Below are 21,241 nucleotides of genomic sequence, written 5' to 3'. Positions count from 1 at the left end.
AATACATAACACTGATTAAGTGTGTGGACTCCAGTACCAGGTCAAACGATAGTTCTGCTCTTTGTTAATTCTGTGACCAAACTGCCTTGTGTCTCAGTTTTCTCATTTGCAAAATGGGTACGAAACTAACAGTACCTATCTCATGGAGTTATAGTGAGGACTAATTGGCACATAGCAAATGCTTAGAGCACTCAATGCATAGTAAATGACATTAGCCATCATTAATACAATTTTTATTATTATTCATAACAAATGGTCTCATCCATCAGAATTCTATGATTTAGAATTTAGGATGCATTAGAACTTGTAGCACCATTGTTAATATAGCCAATATTTTCATGTTTAGAAATTAGGAAGTAAGGACTCTTTAATAAGAAGAAAAATCCCCGCACCTGTATATATAGTAATTCACTCCTTTCAAAGCACATGGACATACAGTCTTAATTAGGACCACATAACTCTGGGAAATCAGTCATAAAACTGTACATTTGAACAGCTCTTCACAGTGGTCAGTGCGTTTGAGCCCACATCAGCTCATTTTGGCCCCACCCCGCACTGTGCGGTGGGCAAGATAGGTGGGTAGTGTGCCCTGTCAGAGACGAGGAAACTTCGCTCAGCCTCAGTAGGCGACTTGCTCGAGGTGAAACAATAATGGGTAGTGGAAGCAGCAATGAAACTGAAAGCTCCTCGTTCCCAGTCTGAAATGTTTCCAGAAAGAGCTCTCTCTATATTCTGCAAAGTACTTGGTGCTTTTACATGTGTTGGGTCCCCCACATACCTGAACCTGAACCTGGTGTGGAATTCTCCAGCCGAGAGAAAGATCTCCTCTCCTGTCAGCAAGGACATGACCCCATCTCCACGTGATGGTGGGGACGTAGGGTCTCTGCTACCTCCCAGAGGGTGAAAAAGGAGAGAGCTCTGGAATGAGAGAGACCCCGGGTCTTGTCTCCACTCTGCCACGTGACTAGCTGCATGAACTTGGGAAAATCACTTAAAATTCTTTAAACCTCTCTCCAGAATGGGGATGAGAATAACCACCTATAAGGAAGTGGTCAGAATTGCCAATAACATGCGGCAGCATCAACGAGACACTTGATAAATGTAGTAGCTTAAAAAAAGAAAGAAAGAAAGAGAAAAGGCTCTTTTCTCCAAAAGGCCAGCATGGCTGACAGACCCAGCTTCTGGTTTCACTTCTGTTTATCCACGATGCTGGCTCGGAGAAAGGCATCAGGCAAAGCAGACAGGTGACTTTAAGTCATGAAACATATATTCTCACCTTGGGCACCTGCTGTTTTTAATGACTAAATTTTTCTCCCTGATACAGCCATCATTTAGTAAATACCAAGACTAGTTATTAATTTAAAAACATGTTCAGCCTGTGCTTACAGAAACTGCCATTTCCCCCCTCGGGAATGAGTTTTTAGTTATGTTTTTAAAATTAGCTGGCGCTTGAATTTCATTTTCCATCCAAGCTTCCCTGTTATCTGTAAGGTCACAGAAACACGTAGGCCATGGACAGTCCAAGCCTAGATATTAGGCTCTTGGAATTAAAAGCTGAAATAAGTAAAGAAAGAAAGAACGCCCAGGGATTTTTTCAGAGCAGAAAGCCGATCCCCAGCGAGCTGCAGGAGCCAGGTTTCCTCCTTAAGTGGCTCTTCCCTTAGATTTTGAGGTAAAGGCTGAGGAAGAGGAGGAAGAGGGGGGGAGGACTTGTGACCTATATTGTCAAGGTCTGCTTCTCCTCCGCTCAGCAACAGGAAAGAATCAAAAAGCATTCTGGAGGAAGAAGAAAAACCCAAGTGCTGATTGTCCCTTTAAGCCATTCCAATCACAGGCTCGCAGTTAAAATAATGCTCACCTACTGCGCTTCCAACTGGGCCATCTACCTTTTTCGCCGGCGGGGTCATGCCCAGTCAAGCCTGATGAGGCTGCCACCGGCCCCCGTGAGCTCGCTGCAGGCCGGGTTACACCTGTTTATCACCAAGTCACTTCATTTCCCTTTCCCTCCTCCCTGCTTTGAAAAGGAGCATTAATTAAACCGGTAAACAAGCCGGCTCCCATTCTAAATCAGAGCTGCAGGCAACGGAGAGATAACTTGGGCTCCGGAGAAGAGGGATTTTCTGTTAATTTATGGAATCCACCGCCACTCTCTCTCCGAGCAGCCTGCTCCCCGCTCAACGGGGAAATTGAAGCAGACAGCCTTTGTCTAAACACTTCTTTTGCCCAGAATATCTTAATTTTTCTATTTGAATGTTTAATAAGGTTTGGGGTGCTGCTGCTTTTTTAATTTTAATGGTGTAGACGTTTGGGTGTTATCACTTGGTTGGTGGCTGCAGGGCACCCGTCCTCCCGGGGTGTGGAGGGAAGGACCAGTTTTTTTTTTTTTTTTTTTTCAAGCTGGGCTCTGATAGCAGCGAAAGAAGGAGGCTGGGGTTTGAGGGAAGTCTGGGGGGTCCCGAAGTCAGTGCAGCCCAGAAACGTAAAGCCCACAGGCACCGCTCTTTCCTCTTGTACGTTCCCCAACGCCGTCGGTGCCCACAGATGCCCTGGGAACGCGGCCCGGACCCCGAGCCCGCTTTCTTTCTCTCCCACCTCCTGGAGCACCCGGGGCAGGGCGTCCGACCCCAGAGGGGCCTGGGAATCCTCTCTACGGAAAGGCTGGACCACTGCTCATTTCCCACCGCGGCTGCGGGAACCCGGCGCTGCCTAAATTATTTCTCCAAAAAGGAGGCTGTGTGTGTGCGTCTTAGTCCCCACTGATATCTGGAATTCCTCCGTTTAAGTGGGAATCACAGTGAAATTGTAGTTTTCATTAGATTATAGACAGTCCAAGAAAAAACCCTCCGTAAATCTTTGTCTCTTTCGATGTAAACCTTCGTGAAATTAAAAAAAAAAAAAAGACCAGGAATGTCTTGTACATATTTCAAGTCAGTGTTCTTCTCCGGATGGCATATCCAGTAATCATGTTGACAAATTAATGGTAGAGAATTAGTTGTACATTAAAAGATTTAAATTATATTATGCAGCACATTGTCATAAAATGATATAAAACAATAGGAAAATAAATGTAAATGAATTCAAGTTACTGACATGTAAAACACCAGACTGACATCTGTACACTTAGAGGTGTGCGCAGCCACGGGGGTGCAGCGCTGAACGCCGACGTGGCGGCCCAAACCCCGGGCTGCGCCGCGCCGGTCGGCGTGCCAAGGGTTAAGTGCGGCCGATCGGGGCCCTCCCTCGGCTCTCCTCCCCGGCGTGCGATTTTCAGGCCCGCCGAGCTGCCCAAGAAAGTTTTCAATTCTACGAGGCCGGAGCATTTCAGGGGCTGAGCTCCTTAGAAAGCTTCAGGGCCCCCGAGGGCCGACTAGCAGGGAGGGGGCGGTCTGCCCCGATCTGGACACGCTAATTACGAGGATTCGGTTTCCCCCGGTCTGAAGGAATGCATTACCTGCAGCAAAGGAGGCAAGGCCTCTCAGGAAGGCCCTGAGAGGAAGCTGAATGCCCCAGTGAATTCCAGCCCCATCCCTAGGTTTATACCCACCACCCCAGCCCATGCTGAGAGACTAATCGCTTGGCCATTGTCAGGGCTGTTGTCCAATCAGCCCCTGAATAGCAAAACTTCACAATGCCGAGTATGAATTAGACGGGAACAAATGTGGATGCAGACTTTTTTTGCAACAATACCTAACTGAGCCTTTCAGACAGGACAACGGATGCACAAAAGCTCGACGGAAATTGGAGTAACTTTTGGAGGCCCTTGCAGCTCCCGTCAATAAGCGTTAGCTCCATAATGGCGGCCTAGGCCTCCTCCATCAGCCCCCCTTTTCTGTGAGATGGATCAATTGTTCACGGGGTGGGGGGACATGGTCATAAAAATTGGGCATTTTTGTTGTCCTTGTCTTGAAAACGGTGGCATTCTGTTGAACACAGCCAGATGGATTTGTCTCCTTTTTATGTGAATTGTGGATTTGGTCATTATTGGGCCCAACGTTAAGTACTGACAGCGTCCCCTCCCTGCTCTGCCCACCCCCAAAAGAACAGAATAGCTTCTTGAGCTATACAAATGTCACGTCTCTGTTTTAAAATTTAGCTTTGTTTACCCAACAGAATGGAATTCATTACTGTGTAAAAGTGGTTCCATTTTCTGATCTTTTTATTCAAAATGTTGAGAGTATCAAAAAGCTCATTTGAAGGTCACAGGTTTATGTATCTATTCTCTTAAGTGTTTTAGAAATTCATATGGAGGACACAAAAGGTGGAAAATGTGAAAACATACTGTTCATTGTTTATCCTAACCTTGCCATGGTTATTAGATAAATGAGTGTAGGGGGAAAAAATGGCATTAAAAGCCATTGTGAACTGGGAATTTTTTTCCCCCTGAAGACTGTTAATTTTAGCCCTTGATCTGTAAAGGTCAATTTCTAATTCTTTTTACTGTGCAGTTTATATAACTTCTGCATTTCAAGTCTATAAAAAGCTTTTGCAGACTTTTCATAATGTAAGTAGCAATTTATTTCATTACGGTTTGAATTTTTTATGTAATTCCTATGGACATTTTGATGAAATTGTCAGGCTTAAAAGCTGTAGTGCTTTTCATTTGGGGGTGTGTGGACTTTTTTTTTTTCCTCCAATCCATTCTTGCTGGATAATTTAAAATTAGTGAAATTAATCAGTTCAGTGATGTAAAAGACCACTCTTTGGTTGGAACAAGGTCTGAGGCAAAATCATTTTATTTATTTATTTTTTATTAGTAAATGATTTAAAAGGTCTTTTCAACTAGTTATCTGAAGCCGATATTTAACTGTTACTTATTCCACTAATTTCTATCTTTTGTTAAAAGAACCTTCCAGCCTAAATCTCCTCGCTCTGTCCCATGCTAATTGCAGCTCACATTATATAAATGGCTTTGTAAAGAAAACTAGAACTCGGAGCCTTGAAAGTTGCGTGTTTCTATTTGCTCAAACTTGATGCACTTGTTTGGAGAGGGTCATTGCAGGGAAAGCTGTGTAGCCTGTAAGAATGTCCTGGATAACAAGCTTAAACAGAACCTTTTGTTGTGCTTAGTATTCTCAGGACTCCAAAATGAGGCCTCCTTTTTCTAACTGCGGGCTGAAGTGGTTCATTACTGCTGTTTCCTCCGCCAGGCCAGAGCTCAGCCATTCCCACTACTGAAGGTCTGTAACTTCCTTAAAAAGGAAGAAGGAAAACATGGCCCAGAAAGGTCTTGTTAACACTTCCTATGTGAAATTAGCAGCTTTCTAAAAGGTACAACTCCAATTACCTCACATTGTGGAGGCGAGCACAAACTCAACAATACGCGCAGCCCAGCAAGTGACATTCTGTCTTTCTAGAGTTACTTCCCTAATTAGGAATGAAGAAGCTCTATTCTGCTGAGTGCATCTATTTACAGTGGCCACAATGCTTTAACTTGAGCATCCTTCTCAAAGACCAGTGTTAAAAAACACAAGTGCTCTTTTCGCCGAGCGGGCTATGGTGAGGCGACACATTCCTAACGGTTACGCCCTCGGAAGGAAAAAAAAAAGTGTAGCCGCTTTGGCCGGATTGTTAACACTTCAGGATTCATTTTCCACAATAACGCCCCTGCCCAGAGAGCTCTGGGAATTACAGTGGACAATGGGGAGGCATTCTTAGAAGGGTCTAATGATGGAATAAAAAGAAAAATATTTATTGCTTTTGACAGTTCCACAAGGGGCAAAAAAATCCTTGTCGTGGCTAAAGTTTCCCTAGCTGTTGGAGGAAGGCGGCTCACGGGGACTCAAACAGTCCCACTTCCTTTGTTAGGAGGCTGAGTACCAAGGCCAAGCTGGGAAATTAAAGATTAAGTTCATTAAGGTAAGATAATAGTGCCGAGGCATTGTTGTTGATACAGGTGAAGTGATGGGGGCTGGGGTAGGAAGCCCACTTACGCATAGGGACAGCCCATTAAACAGGCTTACCAGACGTGCCACGCAGATATGTTTATTATTTGCCTGATGGTTGACCTGTGCTTTCACTGTTTCATTAGTCAACAGCTCCCCCAAAGGAGGGCCAGGACCCCCCGCCGGGGGAACCAGGTGGATGAGAAGGCAAAGCAGTTTCTGGAAAGGAAATCCATCCTGTGGGCCCTCCTCTCCCTGCGACGCCCGCCTGTCCCCACATCTAAGTTCTCCGCTGTCCCCATCCCCACCCGAAAGGACCAGCCCTCCCTGAGTAGGTAGAGGGGACAATGCTCTCCCACCTGAGCAGCGCCTTTGGGTCTTTCTGGATGCTGACGGGAAAGGTTTGTGCAGAAAAGCATGCTCCCTTTAAAGTAGGTGTTTCATCCTTTCCTCTCAGTACAATCTAGTAACTGAGTTTTCAATCTGGGAGTTTACCAAATGCTTTCCTTCCCCAGAGTTATTTATCTCCTCAGAAACTGGCTATTTTGGAAATCTAGGCTGCCTATCTTTCAATTCAGCCTTCTGAAAAAAAAAAAAGAAAAGAGGAACCAAACACCAACCCCCATCCCGCATCCCACACAAACACACGCTCACCCTCTCTGCATTGTTATTGCAAACTGTTTGTCTTTGTTAAAAAGAGCCCCTCCCTGCCCCCTCCCTCACTTAGATAGCCATAAACAACTGAGAACTTTAAAAAGAAAAAAACTGTGAGGCAGTCTGGTGGAATTCTTGTGAGCAAGGGGTCCATCCCTGAGGTTTGTTTGAAGGGAAAAGGGGGAAAGGGAGGTGCCCAGGTTGTGGTCAGATGGCCGAGAGTGTGTCTGTGTTCAAGAAAATCCTTCCCACACAAGCCTCCCCTTTCCCCCGTGTCTTGGGCAGAAGGAAAAAAAGGTCTTTACTTTTGGTGGAGCCAATAGTTCTATTTCTGGTGAGCAGCTGAGAAATGCAGTTAGAGTTGGAGACGTCTTTGATAACACATCCTGCAAGAGAAGCGCTTGTTTATTTGCATGATAGGGTCACTTATTACACAAAAACTCACCAGCTTTCTTTTCTTTCCCCTCCTGCCCTCCTTCCAGCCCCCCTCTGAGGAAAATAAACAGTGTCATAATGATTTTGGTAAATAGAATTCTTTTTAAATCCACCTGATCATGGGGAGGCATTCTGAGAAGACCCTAGGATTTAGTTAGCGTTGGTGTGTGAAAAAAAGACTTCATTTTAGAGAGGTTTAGAGAGAGAGAGACACACACGGAGAGAATCACATGGTGAGATTTTTCTAGAGTTAAGAATAAACACGTTTTGATTCCTTTGGATTCTATCCTGTTGCTGTACTTCTTGTTGTAACTTTCTTTTCAAGGAAAAGGTTACATGAGATTGTTGATTTCTTTGAGCCTGCCAGGCATCTACAGTGTAGCGTGAAACGGAGAGTCTTTTAGTTATTTCCAGAGATTATATCAGAGAAGTTTTTGAACAAAACATTGCAATGTAATGTGCTTACCAGTTTGGGCAGAAAGAGGAATAATTCTGAAGCAAGCAGGCAACATTTACCAAACTTCTCAGTGTTTTTCTCCTCTTGTGCTTATGTCAGGGTTTCTTTTTATTTATTTCTATAAAGTGTCCTTTGTCCTTGAGACTGTTGAATAGACTTCTTTCAAAAGTTATCAGAGATCGGTCTGATAAATCAGAGGAGAAATTAGGAACATCTGAGTTATTTTCTAAGATGGGTTAATGAAGAGATGAGGATTTGCATTTTCTTTTAAAGACCTAATGAGCAAGTAAAACAGCCGAGGGAGGAGGGCTCGGAGGCTGTCACATTGTGATTTACCAGAAAGCAGAAAGGAAAATTTGATACAGACAAGATTCCAAGCCTCAGCTTACTCAAAATGTGTTAACTTTTTGAGAACAAGTGGATAATCACTGGCCAAATAAAAATATACCCTGAAAACCTCATACAATGTCCTCGGCACTTAAACATTTGTCTCCACAAATGGCCCTTCAACGGAAAAGAAAAACTTTTGTCAATAATCAGAAAAGAAAATATTGCTTCCTAAACCAGTGGAAACGACATTGATATTTTCAACTCTGCTGAACTGAGATTGTTAAAACCTTTTCAGTCAGAGGCTTTTGCTTTACTGCTTGGGGAGGGGGGAAGCCTGTCATCACATTGTCGTATAAGGAGGGAAGCCTGATTTTGGAAATTATTTATAAGTTTGAGGTTCTTAGAACGATCACCTTGAATTTGGAGCTGTGATTCAAGTTGGTGAAAGAGTGCAGGGATGGTGCTACATCGCTCGGGTGTACATGGAAGATTTCTCGGATGGGAAAGAAGCCCAGGGCTGCTTCGCTTGCAGCAGATTGGAGCTCCATCCGTCTTCCTGCTGCTGGGGGCCAAGGGGGCAATAAAGCAGGCAGCCCGGGAGCCTTCTGAAAGACCCTGTAAATACTTCTCACCAAGCCAAGAGTACTTTAAATATCTGAGGCTATTTGCATCACAATTTCTGGAAATTCGGTTGGAACTTTAACATTTTATCTACTTAATAATGATGTTTGTAAAAACGTCCTCAAAAAACTTGTGTATGGGCTCTTTGGTACTTTATATTTGATATGAAGATATGAGAATATATTGTATTGAATTTTAATGAAAGCTATTAGGTTGCTATTCCCTAGTCTCTGCAGCTTTTTTTAAAAAAAATTGAGGTGAATTTTACATAATGTAAAATGAACCAGTCTAAAGCATCCAACCCAGCGACATTTAGTATGTTCACAATGTTGCGTCTGTAGTTTCATCTTTAGTCGTAATTTCTCCCATTTGCAGAATCCCCAACAAGTCTTTATAGAATAGTTATTAAATATGGATATTCATTCAACAAACAAAATATTCATTGAGCAAATTGTTACAAGAGTGGTGTCGGGCTAATCTCGGTTGTGGGTTATAAAGATGAAAAGGGACCTTCATGCTCTCAAGAATTTTTTTTTTTCTTTCTAATCCAAGAGAGGTCCAGGCATTAACAACTTTAGTCAGGGAATACTTAGTAATTTTCTGAATAAACTTTATTCAGCCCCACAGAGTTTCATCATCCTAAAACATCACGATGTTGCTGAATCTTTCTCAGCAACATTAGCCAGCACCATTAGACCACGAAGGGTTGCGAATACTTACTGTACTGTTTTTCTTAGAGTGATTTCATTTTCTCTGACATGTTCCGAAGTTTTCAGAACTTGTAATACTTTGTTCAGCCGGTTCCCCTTTGGTGGGTGTTTCCATTGAGTAGATCTTTTATTTCAGTGTAAAATTCTCTGCGTAGCCTTTCAGCAAATTTCAGCCTGTGTGGCAGTAAAAGAAAGTTTCATGGTGATAGATGTTGCCTAACTTTGCCGGAAAAGCTGTGCATGTTTCTCAGGAAACTTGAAGGCAAAAGCTGAGTGTGAGGCCAATGGTTCAGCATACTAGCTGGGTAATGATAAAAGTGATGAAACCAAGAATGTGTGTACTCTAAACTAGATTTTAAAGATGAAAACTGTTTAATGTTAAAAAAAAAGAGAGAACGGAAGAAAGAAAGCATGATTAAATGATCATCTGTTAGAATCTCTTTTTCTGGAAAAATATCTTTTCTTCAAATAAGATCTGTATTTTGATACCGAAGATGGTGACAGTGATGATGATAATGATAGTGTTGGTTTGGAGGTGAAAGAGTTGGCACAGAGGAAACGTGACAAAGAACTTGCCTCCATAAGGTTAGGTTATACAGCTTTGTATGATTGGTGAATGGAGGGTCTTCTTTGACCTAGAACGTGGGGAGATAGAACAAATCAACAAATCTTTGTTGGGATCACTTTCAGCAAAGGCTATGCCTAGTGTCATTTGGGGAAGACAGTCAGTGATCAAAAAAGCACAATTTTTGGTGCTTGGTTGTTGTGGGTTCCAGTCTTAGTTCTGGCACTTTCTAGCTGTGTGCCTTTGGGCAAGTCACTTAGCTGCTCTGAGCCTGGTTTCTCTCTGCTGTTGGGACAAATAATAGCTGCCTTGCAGGGTCCCCTGTGAGGATCAGCAGTGTCGTGATGCTGCATCTTATCCTCCGTACTCACTAAATCAATAATTGCTAAGACAAATACACACGTCAGTCCTCTTTGCCATGCCTTTCAGCCAGAGAACAAAGTCTGACATTCTACTAGGGAAAACCACTTACCATTTAGTGTGAGGTTTGCAAATCATAAAGCCTCAAGTTAATTTATCATAGTCTATGTGACATCTTGGGGAGATTGTTTTTAAGGCCATCTAAGAAGGGAGGAAGGCTTCAGTATTAGTTATTTTAAATGGGAATGTCTGGAATCTGTAGCTGTGACTGTCGAATACCATCTCTTGCTACCACTGAAAGCTTACAAATATCACCTGAAAAATTACTTCCTTTTGCCATTGGACTGGAATCATCAATTTATACCTGAAATGTGTCAAAATGTTGGGTATTTCCATAATGATAAAAATGATAGGAATTGCTGTGTTTAATTAAAATGTTAATCTGCTGTCATCTTACATGATCTCTATTTATAGAGAATTTTCTATTTGCTGTTAAGATGTTTTATTATTAAACGAAAATCCTGCTGTTTAGCCAATGTCTGATGCTAACTTAAGAAAGAGCTGCCAATCTGCTAGACATGAGAAGAAGTGACTCCATCGGGAGACTGTCTCTTGTAGTTAAAGGAGGAGTGACTGCAGGGGAGCCAGAAGGACCACCCTGTCTCTAAGATCCTCCCTAGTCTGCTCCCTGAGGTTCAGAATCTTTTAACAATAGACCTGGCTGAAATGCAAATGATTTGGGGGAAGGAACACAAAAGTTTGAGTTAACAAAAAAGTATCAAATGCCTGATACCCAGTCCTTTTTTGAGAATGAGGGTGGAAGGCTTGACGGGTACAACATGGGAAGAAGGAAAGGTATCTTCACCAAACTTATAATTTTGCTGGAATTGACCCTGAATCAGATGAAAACAGATGGGTAGAAGGGGAAAGGGAGGGATGAGCCTGAAACCTTGACCTTAGGAACTGGCACAATCTCTACTTCCTTATCTAGAGAACGACTGGGTACAAGGGCCATCTCGATTGAAGTACAAGAGCAGATCCCGGGGTCTGCATTCTGGGTCCTTGGGAAGGACTTGGAATAACTGCAAGGTCCCTTCTTCGCTTGGATTCACCCATCCTGCCTGGGTTACTTGCCCAACTAAGCTTCCTAGCTGCCTCTTCCAGGGCTGGAGGGATGTCACTTTCATATAGTTCCTTTCCTTCCATCTCCTTGGCCCTAACGATGCCCTCCCAACCTGTGTTGCTGCAGCTTCTGGCTCCTCTTCCCATTCACTGGTCAGCTACTGGATTCTCTTCCTCATCCATTGGTCAGCTGCTAGCTCCTCTTCCCTATCCGTTGGTCAGCTACTGGATCCTCTTCCCCAGCCATTGGTCAGCTCCTAGCTCTTCCTCCCCAGCCACTGGTGATTTGCTCCACAGACTCCTTCAGCTACTCAGCCTCTGGATGTACTTTTGCAAGTGCATTGTGTTCTCTCTCCCAGCCCAGTGCTTCCTGGGGTGGTTTCTCCATGGTAGACCCATTCTACCCACTTCGCGCTCATCCTTTGCCCCAGCACCACTTGCGAAATATCACTGCTTTCTTCCCTCACCTGCAGGACAGCTCCATAGCAGGTGGTGTTGAAGCATCTCAGCCTCATGCCTATACTTCCCCTACAAAAGCTGCTGGCCCTGGGAGGCTTGCAAAGCCCTGCCGCTCCTGCATTTACTGTCTCCTCCTGCTCAAGCTTTCTTTCCCCATCTCCCCCAGTCAGATCCTACTCAAGGAACACCTCCTCTGTGATGTCTGCCCTGGCCTTTATAGCCTTCTCTGGATAAAAGTCGTTTTTGAAGTTGTGGTAAAAGTACATAAAATAAAGTTTATCATTTTAGACATTTTTAAAGTGTGAAGTTCAGTGGCATGAAGTGCATTCAAAATGTTGTGCAACCATTATCACCATCCATCTCCAGAACTTTTATATCATTCAAACAGAAATCCCATACCCATTAAACAATAACTTTTTTCTTCTAGTGGCTTGGAACTTCTATTCCACTTTCTGTCTATGAATTTAAATGCTCTAGGTAACTCATGTAAGTGGAATTATACAATATTTGTCCTTTTCTGTCTGACTTGTTTAATTTAGCATAATGTCTTCAAGGTTCTTCCATGTTGTAATATGTGTCGGAATTTCATTCCTTATTAAGACTGAATGGAATTTCATTCCTTATTAAGTCTGAATAAAATTTCATTGTATGCATATATCACATTCTGTTTATTTATTCATGTTTGGTGGACATTTGGGTTGTTTCTACCTTTTGGTTATCGTGAATAATACTGCTATGTGCATTGGTATACAAGTGCCTGAGTATCAATTCTTTTGGGTATTTACCTAGGAGTAAAATTGCTGGATCATATGGTGATTCTATGTTTAACTTTGAGGACCTGCCAAACAATGATCATTTCCATGACCCATTTATGAGACACTTCACGGTTTACCAAATGCTAGCTGTTTGTTTAGCTTCTCAGAACAAAGCTGTGAGGCAAATACTGTTATTCACATCACCTTTACTCAGGTGAAGAAAATGAAGCTCGGAGGAGTTCAGTGACTTGATCACAGTCACTTACCACATTGATGGCGACAAACAAGATTGGGAGACTGTGGTGCCCAAAGACTTTTCGATGTCGTGTAACACCCTTTCAGTGTCCCTCATTGCTTTATCCCCACTGCTGGAATGACCTCTGGGTCACCATGATTGTGAATGTATCTGACCCCCTTTCCAGGCCGTCAACCTCAAGGGCAGGGGCTGTGTCAGAACTGTCTTTTCTCTCCCATGCAGCATAGTGTCTGGTACATCATGGGCCCTCAGGAAATGCCAGTTGAATGGATAAATGAATGAATGGGTTCTTGATGGAGAGGGGGCTGAAAGGAGGGTGGGGCCACTATAGAGAAATGGCCCAGGGGGCCTCATGGTACTGTTCTGCCCCTGGCACACAGGTGGAGCTGGTGTCTCTGCACTGATGGAGACCTCTGCTCCCTCGTGCCTCTGAAATATCATTTCCGGGCCTGATCTCCCTGGCCCTGGGCACTCCTTGTCGTGCTGTGCTCCATGTTCTGTTTCCACGCTCACTGTTCCTCTGCCTCCCCAGGTGGACTGTAGGTTCCCGGACTGCAGGCTGTTACCGCATCACCCAGCCTAGTGCCAGGCACAGAGGAGGTGCTCAGTACATGGTTATCGGCTCAACGAATTTTGCAGTGAGGGGGCCTCAGGGAGTCACTCGTCCTCACTTGTCCATGCATCAGTGGAAGGGGTGTCAGATAGAATGCAGGACGCCCAGTTTAGTTTGAATTTCAGGTGAACAACGAATACTTTTCTTTAGGATAGTACATGCTTATACTAAAAAATTCTTCATTGTCTATTTGAAATTCAAATTTAATTCAGTGTCTCGTATTTTTATTTGTGAAATTGGCAACCCTAGTAACTAGGTACTTCTTGTAACTTAAGGTCACATCACCAAAATCCTCAGAAATGCTGGTTTTCCAAAGCTGAATTGCTAACTGTCTTCTAATTTTAAAAATGCAAATGCAAGGCATTTTTTTCCTAAATGGAAAATAATCCTCCACATGCAGCTACTTAATTCCCACTTGAAATTGCAGTTCCTATCTTCTCTCAGATAGCTCTGCTCTGGTGTCAAAATCTTTCAAGTGTTCACCCACTCTGACTTTGGCTAATCCTGGCACCCAAGCCATTCTTTCTGGGGATGGGCGTGCCCCTGATCATTTGGGACATGCCCCCAAGGCTAACACACGGGGGTCTCGCTCACCAGCAGGCCACCTATCCTGATGTGGCATTTATTACACTCATATTTCTGCAGGTTCTACTGGGCTCAACTGTTCTATAATCCAGAACTTCCTACCAGAGACTTCATTAGGAACCTGACTCGGTTTCTTGTTTTTACCTGTGGCACTGGGAGGAGACACTGTCTAATCTCCCCCAGGGTCCTTTTGAATTCACCTGAGCCAGAGGCCTGAGGTCAGTTCTCTTCATCGAATGTACCTCAGGCTTCCTGGGATGAAGGCAGGGCGGGGGACCCGGGTGGGGAGCAGAGTCACTGCCTGTTTGACTAGGATGGAGTCTGCTAGGGCTTGGGGAACTACGGGGCTGACAGGGGGCTGAGACCAATGTGGGATGAAGGTGGGGGCGGCCAGAAAGGGCCAAGAGACTCTTCCATGGGTGTTCAGTCCTGTGGTTATCCTCCTAAGCACTGAATTATAACACCCCCTGCAGCTTTTCTAACTCACCTAATTTAATCTTGCTAGGATGCAATTACTTACGGGTCTGCTAATTTGGGGCTTAGAAAAAAAAACATTAGCTTTTCAGACTTAGGAGCAGCTGGGCTGATGAAAAGCCACAAAGTTGGAGTGGGGAGGGGCAGGAGGTGGCAGCAGCTCACCGGGTGCCTGGTAGACAGCAGTCATTCCAAACCGAGCGATGGGGAGCAGAGACAGACAGGGGAGGCTGGGGCTGCTGGGCAGCACCGAGGCACTTTCAAAGTTTGGTGTTTCACCCAGACGATGACAGGGTGGGAGGAGGGCAGAGAGGTCGCGCAATCCAGGGATGTCTGAGTGACTCAACATCTGAAGTTGGCATCCTGAACTTAGGAAGTTCTTGGGCTAAGGGATCGAAAAGTCTGTGTCCTTCCTGAGCCTCAGTTTCCCTTGGGCTCGAAGTGTGGAGGGCAATCTTGGATACCCATTCGCCGGGACAAGGAGTAGCTGCTGTCCGGCCCCCTGCCTACTTAGGAAGACAGATACCATCCAAGGTCCAGTTAGAATAGGTCCAAGGTCAAAGTTTTCTAATTCTATTATTTGGAATCTACAATTCTTTTTTATAAGATGGTGAATTTAAGTTACTCAATGTTAATCATAATTTTGGGAATATAGTTTCTAATATATGCTTTACCTAAGAATTGTTAATCTGTGGTTTTTTGCTTTTTCTGTCAATCTGTAATTAAACTATATGAAAACAAACAAACAAGCAAAAAGAATAAGTTCAAGGTGAGGAGGGCAGAGGATGCCCTTCCAGAATCATCTGTGGGGGGAGGGGGGAGGCGGGAATGTACAATGGCGCTGTGCAGGGCGAGTTAGTCTTTGGAAGGTTAGTCCCCTCTGGAATAGGAAGTGGAATTTGCTTTGTCACCTCAAATCCCAGCTTTGCTTTCACTGTCACTCACTTGAGGGGACCTGGTAAAAACTGGTTGACGTGGGACCAGGCAGTCCAGGGAATCAGCCTACCCTCTGGGACTTGCCACAAAGTCCCCAGTCTTCCCAAACGCCGGGGCTCAGACTGACACAGAACAGCTCATGGAGATCGCATCACCTGGTGTCCATCCCATCCCATCTTCAAAGGGAAGAGTTATATGGGGTAAAGTAGCCCTAGGTTGTGTTTTAGAATCTATGACTAAAACAAATTTTTTTCTCTCAGGAGATCCCTGAGAAGAGGTCCATGGAGATGTCATTGTCTGATTGCAGCCACTTAAGGGATTATATAGAAGACTTGACATGTGAGTTGCCCTCTGGTCACCCAGTCAACAAGGAAGAGACCGAGTTGGCGGGGTGAAAAAGGGAGGTGTACAGGGGAGATGGCAGGTCAGGGTCGGTGGGCACTGGTAAGCCCCACAACCCTTGCCCCGTCAGGAAGGCCCAAAGAATGAACCAGCTCCCAAACATCCAGAAGCCTGAATCCAAAAGATAACAACTGTTTCTTGCCTAGATCTGGGGATCCCCTCCCAGGCAGGACTCTCCCTGATGATCAACAAAATAGGATTATTTTGTGAAGGTCTAAGAAATCAGATGATGACTTTTATAATCTCCACTTCTCCCTTGTCTTCCCTTTGTGGAAAGTTCTGTTCATTCCATGTTGATGCAATGGGTGGGTTCGCTGGGAATGGTGGTTTGCTGGTGATGCATGGGGCAGGAAGAGCTGGACTGCATGGGGTGGGAGGCTATGAACAAGCCTAGCCTGTGGGTGGAGAGCCACGGAGATGAGGCGGGGAGGGGACCTTCAGAACTCTACTGAGAACAGAATCAGAGATGGGGGCCAGGAGGCTGAGTGGGGGGAAGGGGCGGGCCCTTCCTCTCAGGTCTCCGCTCCTCCCTCCCTCAGCCCAGCCCTCTCTCCTGAGTCCCTCATTTCTTGCCATTTGTGTCTTGATGATGTGGGGATGGCCAGAGGGGAGCCAGAAAGCTGGCCTCTTGTACAACCTGATAATTGGCTGTAATCTGTGTATGAAATATTTGGAGATGGCCTCCCCATTAACTCCTACCTGGAGAGGAGTCACATCTCCATATACAGGCCTTTGGGCCAAGTTCTCCCCTCACCTTTCTGAAGCTCCTGTCATAGCCTGCATTCTACCAAAGGTGGTTGTAATTGTCCACACCCCGTGTGTTACAGTTTTAACTCACCATAAATTTTTAAAAAATTCATATGCAAAGGGAAAGGCCTCCATTGATGTCTTTGAGTAAAGGTGGGAGTAAAATGCTTAGAAGCTGACAGAAAGAGGGTCTGTTAGGCAGAGTATGCATGTACTCAATGTGATCCGAAGAGGGTCTGGCCAAGAATCCCGGGCGTAGGGGTGCAGTATTGCGGGGCAGGGATTCATGTTATAGGTGTGAATCGACAGCAGCGCCTCTGGTTGCCGTGGAAACAGCACTCAGAGGTTGTTTAAACATGGGAGGGCCAGGGGAGGCCTGATACTCTTTCTAGGAGGGGGCAGCAATGAGCCAAGGACAGGTATGTGTGTGAAGCGTCTGGTCTGGAGCTTCTGGGAGTTCAGCCCTGTCTCTGTGTGCTGGCCTCGTCTGGGTGGAAAACCATTCAGGGAGAAGAAGAGGGGCTAAAGACTCTCTTAGATGTTCAGTGCTGGCGATGCCTGCACAAAGAAAGCCTTTCGGCCCCTGAAGGGTTGCTCGCGGGGCAGAAGGAGGCAGCCTGAAGCAGAACAAGCCCCAGGGAGACCTGATTCAGGCTGGGAGTCGGTGCTGAATGTGGTGCTATGAGCCGCGCCAGTGTTCAGGGACCCACCCACTCTGCCAGGCCTGACAGACTCGGTGGTTCCATAGCGGATATACTTGGTGGGGGTACCCAGGGGCCCCTCTGTTCCCAGGTATCCCTCCGACGCTGGGCATGCAGCCTGACATCCTGCCATTTGAGTTCCATGCCTTTGTCCTCAGCATCTCCTCCTGAGGCTCTTCCTTCTCGTTGTGGGTTCTCCTAAGGAGGGGGTCCCACATGGAGTCCCTGGAACCTCGCTGTGGACTAGTTTATCAAACACTTCAGCCGGACCAGAGCAGCACAGAGTCTCAGGGAACCTAGAGCTGGGAGAAGGGAGAAGGATGGAGAAATGAGAGGTGAGAGGCTTCAAAGGCAAACGCTCTGACAATTCCCGTCTGTCCACCCTCCTGTCTAGGACTGATGGGCAGCTTGGATGTGGCATCAAAGGCATTTCCAGTGATTCCTACCCCTCCTCAGTTCCCTGTGCTTGAAGGCCTGACAGTTCAGAAGGCTGAGAGGCAGATGCTCTGATAGGGTGCAGGGGCTGCATGGGACACGTTTGTTTTATGATCCCAAGCAGCAGAAGGTGGAGAAAAATGCTGTTTTGGTGCCTTTTCCCGGATGCGGCTGCCTGTCTCTTCACGCGCTGGACCCGGGATACCCAGAGAGCAGAGGTGCCGGGTTAGACATGGGACAGCAGGTCAAACTGGGATTTCAGATGAACAGCAAATGATTTTTTAGTATAAGTATGTCCCGTATATGGCACGGGACATAATTATGATTATTCATTGTTCATCTGAAATTCAAATTTAACTGGGCATCTTATATTGTTATTCGCTGAGTTTGGCAACTCAACTTGTGAGTGGCGGGATTCCACATGGGGCTTCTGAGAGGGTCAGCAGCGGTTTCTAGCCCTCTCCTTCTCCCCTCCTCCTCCCCACTTCCCCTCTTCTCTACCCCTCTCTCTCTTTCTTTCTATCTTCAAGAACAGAAGTTTTAGAGTCAGATCTACCTCGATGCTGTCCTGCTCTAAAATGTACTGGCTGCATGGTCCTGGGCGAGTGACTTTACCTCTTTGAGCGTCAAGTCCCTCAAGTAGGATGGGGATGATATTAGGGCCTCTTGAAGCTGCCGCCAGGGTTAAATGCGGTAATGCACGGAAAGGACCCAGAACAGCGTCTGACTTCATCAATCTGGCAAACGGCTGTTGAGTTATCAGCACTCCCCTCAAATTCAGGTGTTTACGTGGACATGTACTGTCTGTTTCATCTCCATTTGAACCCCAGGGCACACCCTGGCTCCTCTTCCAGCGAAGAAGTGTCTTCTCACACAAAGACATTTGTGAGCAAGGGAAACTTTCCACAGGAGAAACAGGCGGGAAATTAAATCAGGTCAAATCTGGCCTGATACCTGCTTTTGCACAGTGTTCAAGCTAAGGATTATTTTTACCTTTTTAAATGGTTGGGAAAAAAATCAAAAGAAGAATAATATTTTGTGACACATGAAAACTGTATGATTGAAAACTTATGTCCGCACAAACACCTGCACGCACATATTTATAGCAGCTTTATTCCTAATTGCCAAAACTTGGAGCATCCAAGACATCTATCCTTCAGCAGATGAATGGATAAATAAACTGGTACATCCTGGCAAGGGACTATAATACAGCCCTAAAAAGAAGTGAGCTTCCAAGCCATGAAAAGACACGGAGGAAACTTCAGTGCATATTACCAAGTGAAAGAAGCCCATCTGGAAAGGCTACCTACTGCCTGATTCCAACTATACGACATTCTGGAAAAGTAAAAAGATTAGGGGTTTCCGGGGTGGGGAATGGGTGAGCACAGAGGCAGAGCTAGGAGGATTTTGAGGGCAGTGAAAATAGTCTGTGTGATACTATAGCGGTGGATACATGCCATTATACATTTGTCCAAACCCACAAAATGTGCAACACCAAGAGTGAACCCTGATGTAAACTAGGGATGTTGGATGATAATGATGTGTCAGTGTAGGTTCATCAGTTGCAACCGACGTACCACTCTGGTAGGGGATGTAGATGGCAGGGGAAGCTCGGTGTATGTGAGGGCAGGGGGTGCATGGGAACTCTCTGTACCACCCCCTCAATTTTGCCATGAACCTTAAACTACTCTAAGAAAATAAAGTCTTAATTTAAAAAAATTATATGAAATAACACATTTTTAATTAGAGCACAGCCACACTCATACTGTCTGTGGCTGCTTTCCCTCTGTAGTGGTAGAGTTAAATCATTGCAAGAGACTGTATGACTCTTTGGCCCTTTATAGAAAAAGATTGCTGAGCCCTGCTCAGGGAAACAGGGAGATGAACTGTGGCTCACCCTCAGAGCAGGACACCACGCAGCAGTCACACGGGCATCCACAAAGGTACATCTCAGAATATAGCGCTGAGTGGGGGAAAAAGGAATTTTCAAAAGGATCCGTAAAATATGGTGCCCATCAGGTGCAATTTTAAGCAGTGTGTATTATTATAGCATATATTATTTACAGATATTTACATAAATAGTAAAAGTTTTTAAAATGCCCTGGAATAATAAACACCAACTTTAGGACACTGGTTACCTTTGGAGAGGGAAGAAAAGGGAGTGACTAGAGGAGAGTTTTAGCCATTGTTGACATTTCATTTCTGCTTTTTAAAAAGGGTGACATGAAGTAAAATAAAATATTTGTGTCTTTAATACTAGTGATGGATGCTTGGGTACCTGTTACATGTACGTGTAAAGACTATGTGGAAGTGCCTACGAAGTATTTCTCTGCAATGTTTTCCGACTACACCGAGCCATTTTGAGAAAAGAAAAGAGAGATTAAACTCACTCACGTTCACCCAGCTGGGAAGAGGCAGATTTGAAGAACCTGGATTTGAACTCAGTCTGTCTGGCCCCAGAGATAAACTCTTAACCACATACTCTTATATCTCCGTGAACTTACTGATATAAATGCTCAATAAATGGTCTTTCTCCTTCTGCCTCCCCTACAAGCTTAGAAATAAGAGTAAAGTCCTTCGGCACCTTGGCTCAGCCGCTCTGTCCAGTTCCTGGGTCCTGTCCATTCCTATGCAGAAGAGGAGCCCAGCCTGCCCCCGGGGGTTCACTGACACCCGTGGGGTCCACCAGGAAGCAGTTCAGGATGCCTGGCAAACAGAACATGACAAGATGCCTAAATGTAGCCTTGACATCCTAACGGGCCGGTACAAAGACAGTGGCCTGGGGTCATGTGGAGGGCATGGGCTCCATATGAATCCCTCAGACTGTGGGGCCACCAAAGAAGTTTCCAGAAATGTTGTCTTCCGAATCCTTGTTGAGAAAGAATATTCTCCGCCTCCTACCCTCCCCATCAGAACGGCACCTACTAACCATTCCTATCACCCTTCCCCTCTCTGAATGGGGAAGTGAGGAACTGGACAGGGAAGGAGTCTTCTGCAGGTGCAGGCTGACCTGGAGTGTGATGTACCCTCCGCACAACACCCAGCTCACCAGGCCACAGCCGCGAGGCCCAGGGCACAAGGGATCAGGGTTCCCGCCCCCATGCCCTCACTCTCCCCAGCTCCCACACTCCTCCCACCTCCGGAAAAGCCTTGTCTTTTGCCTACTTTGTCTGTCGTGGCCATCCGTAAGGTCCATTTTCAAGCCCACCTCTTCCAGGAAGGCTGCCCAAATTCCCAGCCCACCATGCCTCTCCCTGTGCAACTCCTCCATCCTCCAATATTTCCTATCCAGAGTCTTCCGGGCTCCTGAGGCGCTGCTTTGTTACTCTTTCACGTCCGCTCCTTTGATCTGTGTGTGATCTGAGCTCAGGGTCTGTGCCTCTTCTGTACTTTCCTGTGATACTGAGCACGATGCCAGGCACACAGGAAGCATTTATTAAGTATTTGTGAATAAGTCAACGAATGAATAAACGAACGATGCATATTTGAAGAAGCTCCTGGAATTCTGCTCCTAAAGAGGAAGAGAGCCCCAAGCTAGGTCAGGCAGAAGCAGGTCCTGCCCCTCCCCCCTGGTCTGGCTTTAGGGAGACCTCAGACACTCTTGGCGTGGGGGGCAGTGGCTTGCCCGGTCCCTGGCCTTGGGAGACGGGGAAGAGAGAGGGAGGCGCAGTGCCCAGCCCAGGTGCCAACGGGGTGGGTGCTGGGGTCCCTTGGCATTCGCCTCCCTCATATTTTTGTTTAT

The 21,241-nt window shown here is 45.5% G+C and overlaps 1 protein-coding gene across 6 annotated transcripts in view; it reads left to right on the top strand.

The window, feature by feature from the left end:
* The window catches only part of CAMKMT (calmodulin-lysine N-methyltransferase), a 429,706-nt gene that overhangs the window by 336,665 nt on the left and 71,800 nt on the right, over nt 1-21,241 (top strand). For 3 of the 6 annotated variants that reach the window (XM_072937784.1, XM_072937782.1, XM_072937781.1), the window contains 2 exons: nt 15,475-15,553; nt 19,760-19,878. In XM_072937784.1, the coding sequence (XP_072793885.1) occupies nt 15,475-15,553; nt 19,760-19,863 (183 nt within the window). In that variant the 3' untranslated portion in view covers nt 19,864-19,878. Of the gene's footprint in view, nt 1-15,474; nt 15,554-19,759; nt 19,879-21,241 lie in introns of those variants that run through there. The other 3 variants (XR_012059060.1, XR_012059061.1, XM_072937783.1) reach the window with 1 other exon arrangement.

This window comes from Vicugna pacos, chromosome 15 (assembly GCF_048564905.1).
Source record: "Vicugna pacos chromosome 15, VicPac4, whole genome shotgun sequence".
NCBI lineage: Eukaryota > Metazoa > Chordata > Mammalia > Artiodactyla > Camelidae > Vicugna > Vicugna pacos.
The sequence above is the reverse complement of the archived record's forward strand: the minus strand, read 5'-3'. Positions and strand labels throughout refer to the sequence as shown.